At 41.3% G+C, this 8,601-nt stretch overlaps 1 protein-coding gene across 1 annotated transcript; it reads left to right on the forward strand.

Annotated features, from left to right (window-relative positions):
• Positions 1 to 268: 268 nt before the first annotated feature.
• Positions 269 to 8,582, forward strand: LOC117451756 (mucolipin-1-like). The gene is made up of 9 exons (XM_071203917.1): positions 269 to 1,091; positions 1,233 to 1,457; positions 2,641 to 2,975; positions 4,615 to 4,776; positions 5,468 to 5,624; positions 7,426 to 7,507; positions 7,598 to 7,694; positions 8,278 to 8,377; positions 8,455 to 8,582. Exons 2-9 carry the CDS (start codon positions 1,415 to 1,417, stop codon positions 8,580 to 8,582), a joined length of 1,104 nt encoding a protein of 367 aa, XP_071060018.1. The 5' UTR covers positions 269 to 1,091; positions 1,233 to 1,414.
• Positions 8,583 to 8,601: the final 19 nt, after the last annotated feature.

The following is an 8,601-nucleotide window of genomic DNA, read 5'->3' on the forward strand; positions in this document are numbered from 1 at the left end:
ACACAGACTGACTTATTTCAAAGTTTCGGACACTTTTACCAACAACGGCGTGTATGGCACATAAATATGTAAAAAACATAAATATGAAGACAACAAAAAAACAGTAGGGGAGAAGGGGGTAAGTTGAACCACCCCCTGTAACCAGGCAACGCCTTATAGTTGTAATCAAGTGACCAGAAAGTATGCAAGCTCCGCCCATTATGTGAAAGAGAGATAGTGGTGGTCTGGTCAGTAAACATTTTTACAAAAAAACGTTTTTTGCTTGTCAAATTAAATGTTCCAGATGTCAGCTATATCGGCTGTCATGTCAAAAAAAGTATCCACGTTTAAACACATATTGTATATGTTGATGTGTTGGCAGCGTATTACCGTGTGAATCATTAAGCTAAAGATGACTCTGAATTGTAATGCTAGGCTATTTTTTCTAAAATGGTGGCTATGGGGTAAAGTTAACCACGGGCCTTGGGGTAAGTTGAGCCAGTTGTTCAATGGAGAAATGAATGAAAGTAGGCCAAGTTGATAATAAGAGCTCATTGTAGGCTACATTTAAAGTTGAATTTACCCTGTGTTTGATTGGTAAGATGTATGAAATTGTATCACCATTTGTATGATTTCCTTTTAACATGTTAAAAAAAAATCGATCAATTCAATCGAAATTTATATTGAAAATATTTGGTTTGTTATTTATTGTTTATAGTTACCTTTAAGATTTGTTGTAGGTATGCCCAGGTTTGAACAGTGGTTCAATTTACCCCCTGACCTGGATCAACTTACCCAAGTTGAGCCACAAGACTTTTTTTTTAAAAGAAGTAATATTTTCACTGCCCTTGATCAAATATGAATTATTATCATTGCCATTGATAGGACACATCCTGAAGTACATGTGTTTTCGTTTTTACTATGTGTCACTCATTTCGCCTTGCTTAGAGGACAGCATAACTAAAAAATGGCTCAACTTACCCCACTCTCCCCTAGGCCTACTTCACAAATATTTTATGAAAAATAACCGTTTTAGATTTGTCGTTACTTCTTTCTGAACCGTTGTTACAGAGGAAAACTGGGAAAACAAACCAATTCGATATATTTCAAAGGTAGGAATAGAAAAAGGTAATGTTTTTCTTGTATTTAAATGTAGGCTATATAATATATGGGAACATTTGACCGTCTTTTACGTTCGTTATTTTCTTTTCTTTGTCTAATATTTTTTGTGATGTTTTCCGGTGTTTCCCTAGCAACAAACACTAGTCACGTGATAGTGGAGTCACGTGGTAACCAGGAAGCTGCTCTGTTTTGTTTTCCAATGCAACGGAGAGCATCCTTTCTGTGTGCAGAAACTAGACTGTTAAACACAATGGATCCTCTCTCTTCTCCATACTGAGCTCAGGATGTCCTCCTCCATCACAGCCTGATCACCATGGCGACCTCCAGCTCCACGTGCACCCAGGACAGCTCCACAGGTCGGTCTGTGTTCATGGTTCTAACATATTATGGAGATAATTCATGTGTGTTTTCTGTCTCTTTAATGCATGGATAATGTAAATACTGCAAAATGCATCATGTTAAATTAAATTAGGCTGCACTGTGATGCATATAAGGTCTTATGAAGGAAATACTTGTTAGATAAATGTTCTGCATCCCAGTTGACTTGCAGATAAACAAGATTTATATTCTAGTCACTTACTAAAGTGCAATGTGTGCATGCAGAATAGGATGGGAAACTGCCCTTATGTATGCAGTAATAGCACACTGTACAAATACTAATATTGAATAAGTACTGCATTGGAAATGTTACCTGGGTATAAGTAAGTTAGAATTATCATGAAAATATATTGAAAATATTCAACGTTAAAGCAAAAAAAAATATATATATATATATATATTCAATTGCATTTAAATGAGAAAATGTCATGATTATTATTATTTCCTTTTAAAGATGCCATTTAATCTTCATTCTATTCTATTGCATGATTGGATAATGCATCAAGCTTGCCTCGTACAGACTGTTGACTAGTTTAACTATAAAATATAATATGTTATAGCTTTCTGTGTTTTTTATGCAAACTTCTGTATAATCTGCAAAGTCACTAGTTACTAAGGCTGTGAAATAAATGTAGTGTAGTAAAAAATACAATATGTGTTTGTGTAGTAGAGTAGAAGTATAAAGTAGCATACAATGAAAATACTCAGGTAAAGTACAAGTACCTCAAAATAGTACTGAAGCATTGAATAAATGTACTTTATAACATTGCATTAGCGCTATTTGACATTTGCATACTACATAAACATTTCCTTTCACTGTACAGCATTTCATTTTACATTCTGTTATTGTTTATCCTATTATATTTATATGTATATTGTTCACTTACAACATACATTCTCTGAAACATTTAGCTTTTTGTATTTATTTTTGACATGTATATAGTTTACTTCTCCTGCATTGGTCTTGCAACATAATCTTGCACTATTTTTATTTATTTTTTTATGTCTAATATATAGTTGTGTTGCATTGTTGGAGGAGACTTCAGATTGTCACATTCATATCAACACGGTAGCTGCTGTCCATGTGACAACAAAGAATCTTTGAATCTAATGCTGATCACATTTCAAGTTAATCACCGTGGATTTCTTTGTATTTCCCAGAGAAGGAGCGGCTCCTCTCCCAGTTTGCGGGCTATGGGTCCCGGGACCTCCTGGCCCCTCGTCCCTCCTCTCTGCTGGGGGCCCCTCGTCCCTCCTCTCTGCTGGGGGCCCCTCGTCCCTCCTCTCTGCTGGGGGCCCCTCATCCCTCCTCTCTGCTGGGCTCAGAGGCCCCTCAGAGGAAGGACGAAGATGAGGAAGAGGAGGAAGAGGAGAAGGTGCTGAGGAGGAAACTGAAATACTTCTTCATGAGCCCGTGTGACAAATATCACGCCAAGGGACGCAAGCCGTTCAAACTGGGCCTTCAGCTGCTGAAGATCATCATCGTCACCGTGCAGGTCAACACAGACTTAGAACTGATTATTAGTGTTATTATAGGACATGTATTATTATTATTTCACCCCCTGAGACTTTTTGATCATAGTTTGATCAAAAACTACACTTTCATTCAAATCTCATATCAGTAATATCACTCGGTCTGCATATTTCATCTACGCAACATCAACCGCCTCCGCCCGTCCCTTTACCCTAAGAGCACCGCCATTCTTGTTCACACCCTGGTCACTTCCCACATCGACTACTGCAACTCCCTTCTCTTTGGTCTCCCTCTCAAATCCATCCACAGACTTCAACTGGTCCAGAACCCCGCCGCCCGCATCATCACCAGAACCCCCTCCATTAACCACATCACTCCTGTTCTTCAGCAGCTTCACTGGCTCCCCGTCAAATCCCGTATCGTTTTTAAGGTTCTGCTCCTCGCCTTTAAGGCCATCCATAACCTCACTCCTCTGTACCTCTCCGACCTCCTGCACATCAACACGCCCATCTGCACTCTCAGGTCTTCTGCTTCCCTCCACCTGACTGCACCCCCCTTACGTTTAGCCACCATGGGGTCTAGAGCCTTCAGCCGCTCTGCACCCCGCCTCTGGAACTCCCTCCCACCTGAAATCCACAACACTGACTCTCTCCACATTTTCAAAACATATCTCTTCACACTCGCATTACATTACATTTAGCTGACGCTTTTATCCAAAGCGACTTACAATAAGTGCATTCGACCAAGAAGATACAAACTTGAAGAAAACAGAATCATAAGTACATCAGGTTTCATAGAGCCAAAACATTTCAAGTGCTACTCAACTGGCTTTAGAGAAGCCAGTGCTTTATTAGTATATAAGTGCTTTGTTAGTAGTTCTATCGCTCGAAGTGGAGTCGAGAGAGATGAGTTTTCAGTCTGCGCCGGAAGGTGTGTAAGCTATCTGCTGTCCTGATGTCAATGGGGAGCTCATTCCACCATCTTGGAGCCAGGATAGCAAACCCACGTGGTTAATGACTGATCAGAGCGAGTTTGTGTACAGAGAGAAGAGGAGGGGACCAAGAACAGAGCCCTGAGGGACCCCTGTAGTTAATTGACAAGGGTCGGACTCGGACCCTCTCCAAGTTACCCTGTAGGTGCGGTCTTCGAGGTATGAGGTGAGGAGGGAAAGTGCAGAGCCTGAAACTCCAAGTTCTCGGAGAGTGCGAAGGAGGATCTGATGGTTCACCTAGTTCGTAACATCGGACGGGTTGAGAGTGGGTTTCTTTAGGAGAGGGTTTACTCTTGCCTCCTTGAGACTGTTTTGGAAAGTGACCAGAAGTTAGAGGGCATATCCACCCTGATCATTATCCATCACACTATACATTGATATACTGCATTGTCTTGTTTATGTTTCTTATGCTGGTGATGTATTGTGTATCTTGTTTTTTGTATGTTTGTACGGCGACCTTGAGAGCCTTGAAAGGCGCCTATATAAAATAAATGAATTATTATTATTAGTTTGTAGTTTTCTCTACATACGTTTTGACCAGAAACGGTGTGATTGGATAACAACAACAAATCTTGTACCTGAACCGTATATATTTACATGGAATAGAAAAAGAAAAGGTTTGATCTGTACTTCTGTAGTTGCCTGTTGTTAAAGCTCCCTTTCTTCTCAGCTGGTGCTGTTTGGCCTCAGTAACCAGATGGTGGTGACGTTTAAGGAAGAGAACACGGCGGCGTTCAAACACCTTTTCCTGCAGGGATTTCAGGACGGAGCTGCTCAGAGCGTGCACACACAGAAGGAGCTCTACAGCCGCATTCACTACGCTGTCCAGCAGGTACTCTCCTGATTACACAAATACCAATTTATTACACTGTCATTATGTATCAGTCAGTGGTGGAATGTAATGAAACGCTTCCATTGGATTCCTTTGTTTACTTCTGGAAGATAGTGACATCACAAGGTAACACAAGCGCAGCTATTGGCTAGTTCTCCATCACATCGTACGTGATATACGGGGACATCTCTAAGCGGTTAACCAATCACAACAGAGCCGGCCAGCTAACCAATCAGAGCAGACTGGGCTTCTTGAGCTATAAAGGAACTACAGCACGGTCACATGACTTCACGTCACCACCGCTAAGCTAAAGGTGGCTAATGTTGGGCTATAAAGGAACTACAGCACGGTGACATGACTTCACGTCACCACCGCTAAGCTAAAGGCGGCTAATGTTGGGCGTGATGGCGTTTAGTCGTCTCATTTAGACACTTGTTAGCAACCGCTGTTTTTAAATTCACCAGTGGGGTTTTTACTGACATATTTTATGTCGTAGAACAAAACGTTAATATCTCTTCAACTTGCACAGACCTTTTTATCAGGCAGCTAACACATTCAAAACACATTTAAAAATACATTGACTTAAAGATAAGATAACAGGATGTGCTGAAATGCCAACTCATTTCCAGGTTTTAGTTCCTGCAGCTCTGCCTCATGTTGAGTTGATGCACTCCTCTCTCTCCCCCTGCAGTACATGGCTCTCCCTCAGATCTCTCTTGGTCAATACGCCTATGTTCTGGGTGCCGGTGAAAATGGAAGTGCGCTATCCCTCTGCCAGAGGTTCTACAGGAAGGGAACCATCGACCCCTCCAACGACACCTTCGACATCGATCCGCATGTGGACACCGGTAGGAGGAACTTGATCCTTCTCTCCTTAGTGTTCATTGTTTCCACTGAGTGGTGCAGGAATTAGTCATACATGCTGAAAGTGATTCAGCATTTTAGCTTTTCCTTGTTCCCTTGTGTAGTGTTCAATGGTTTTTTGAATGTCTTTTTGTTTGTTAGCCTGAAATAAGGTCTGTGGGTAACATAAGCCAAAGAAATGTTTGTTCTACGACATAAAATATGTCAGTAAATACCCCACTCGTGAATTTAGAAAAGGTGGTTGCTAACAAGTGTCTAAATGAGACGATTAAAAGTCATCACGCCCAACATTAGCCACCTTTAGCTTAGCAGTGGTGACGTGAAGTCATGTGACCGTGCTGTAGTTCCTTTATAGCCCAACATTAGCCTCCTTTAGCTTAGTGGTGGTGACGTGAAGTCATGTGACCGTGCTGTAGTTCCTTTATAGCCCAACATTAGCCACCTTTAGCTTAGCGGTGGTGACGTGAAGTCATGTGACCGTGCTGTAGTTCCTTTATAGCTCAACATTAGCCGCCTTTAGCTTAGCGGTGGTGACGTGAAGTCATGTGACCGTGCTGTAGTTCCTTTATAGCCCAACATTAGCCGCCTTTAGCTTAGCGGTGGTGACGTGAAGTCATGTGACCGAGCTGTAGTTCCTTTATAGCCCAACATTAGCCGCCTTTAGCTTAGCGGTGGTGACCTGAAGTCATGTGACCGTGCTGTAGTTCCTTTATAGCCCAACATTAGCCACCTTTAGCTTAGCGGTGGTGACGTGAAGTCATGTGACCGTGCTGTAGTTCCTTTATAGCCCAACATTAGCCGCCTTTAGCTTAGCGGTGGTGACGTGAAGTCATGTGACCGTGCTGTAGTTCCTTTATAGCCCAACATTAGCCACTTTAGCTTAGCGGTGGTGACGTGAAGTCATGTGACCGTGCTGTAGTTCCTTTATAGCCCAACATTAGCCGCCTTTAGCTTAGCGGTGGTGACGTGAAGTCATGTGACCGTGCTGTAGTTCCTTTATAGCCCAACATTAGCCGCCTTTAGCTTAGCGGTGGTGACGTGAAGTCATGTGACCGTGCTGTAGTTCCTTTATAGCCCAACATTAGCTGCCTTTAGCTTAGCGGTGGTGACGTGAAGTCATGTGACCGTGCTGTAGTTCCTTTACAGCTTAACATGAGCTTTTAATTCAAATATCATGAAGTGTTAATATGTGGAGATTATCCTGCTGAACAAAACATGTAAGTATCATCGTTTGGTGCCACAGAGATTATTTTCTGCTATATTCCAAAATCCAATGAAAAAAACCCATTGGCTTTTAATGGAGGGAACCAGGCATATGCTAACTTCAGGGTCAGACGTAAAAATGCGTCATCCCAGCACCACTGTATAAAACAAGTTATTTTTACTCCAACCAGTATTTCCTCTCCCCTTAAGCACATGATGTCAGCGAGTCATTGGTGCTGCTCCACATATGTCAAGAGTTGCCCTCCTTTCAGAAGCATTAAATAATTCCTACCAAACAATTGCAACACAACATATTTTCTTTCCATTGACTCTACCACCCAGTTTCCATGCCATGGGAGTGGAGTTATTTGCAAACACCTGCTGATTTGGCACAGATGACTTTTGGCAATGCTTGATAGATCTTGTGGGAAAAAAGCTAAATTAGATAATGATGTCCAAGGGGTCAGTTCTGCGTTTGAATGCTGTGAGGAAGTGTAGAAAAGTGGTTTGTGCTTCACGTGATGAGGACAAATTCCCCTTTAACTTCCTCTGATGCTATTTTCTGATCATTTTTTCCCCCAGAATGCATTGGACTGAATCCACCGACCTACAGTCCTGCTTTAGGAAACAGTGACTACAAGAATTTCACTCTCAAGTTATACAAGTGAGATAATATTCTGCTTCTTTTTTTTACATTAAAATCAAAGAAAGCTGTGTTTTCACGCTAACTGTTGTCATGTTTGTCTCTCTTCAGGCTGATCAATGTCACCATCGATTTCCAGCTGAAGGCCATCAACATTCAGACCATAATAAACAATGAAATCCCCGACTGCTACACCTTTGCTATCATGGTAAACTATCCATCTTTCCGTATTTAAATAAACGATTAAAACATCTTAAGCAAAAGTCTTGAGTTCCAACTGTTACTTAATTAAAAGTAAAAGTACATATTTCGCAGAATGGCCCTTTTTAAAAGAGTTGTTTTACTATAACATGTTATAATGTTCAGTTTTTATTGCTAAATAATATAAATAAGAGGTTTCTTTATGTTGTAATTTGCATACTTTGTGTACAATTGAGTAGATTAGTAGTACATATACTGTATCATACAAACATGTTATATATGTGAATAGTAACTACAAGTGTATGTCATGTTATGTAGTGGAGTAAACAGTACAATATTTCTTTCTGAGATGTACCGGCTAGAGTTATAATTACTACTGAAAGATGTTTATACTCAACTAAAGTACAAGTACCTCAAATGATATGCAAGTACATGATAGTAGTTGAGTAAATGTACTTAGTTACTGTCCGCCCTGCAGCTCAGATAGAAATCAGGTCTAATTATGTGAATTTACACGTTGTTTGTTAAATTAGCAGACCTTTGAAACAGGAGTTGAACTGATGAAACGTGTTGTTGTTTACTCTCATCAGATCGTCATGGACAACAAGGCTCACAGCGGCAAAGTGAAGATCCATCTGCAGAACCAGGCGTCCATCCAGGAGTGCAGAGACCCCAACGTGTCCGGGCACGGTGAGAGAACTGACACAGGACTCTCTCACACACTCACCTGGTTCTTAATGTAACCGTTTTCTTTTCATTGCCTGCAGCGGAGAGTTATGCTCTGGAGTTTTTCGACGTGTGTGTGGCGTGTGTGTGTCTGATGTCTCTGCTGCTGTGCGGACGCTCCGTCCTCAGAGGCGTCCTGCTGCAACACGTAAGACACCAGAACGATTGATGTGTTTATGTTCAGAAGA

Source organism: Pseudochaenichthys georgianus, chromosome 8 (genome assembly GCF_902827115.2).
Source record: "Pseudochaenichthys georgianus chromosome 8, fPseGeo1.2, whole genome shotgun sequence".
Taxonomy (NCBI): Eukaryota; Metazoa; Chordata; class Actinopteri; order Perciformes; family Channichthyidae; genus Pseudochaenichthys; species Pseudochaenichthys georgianus.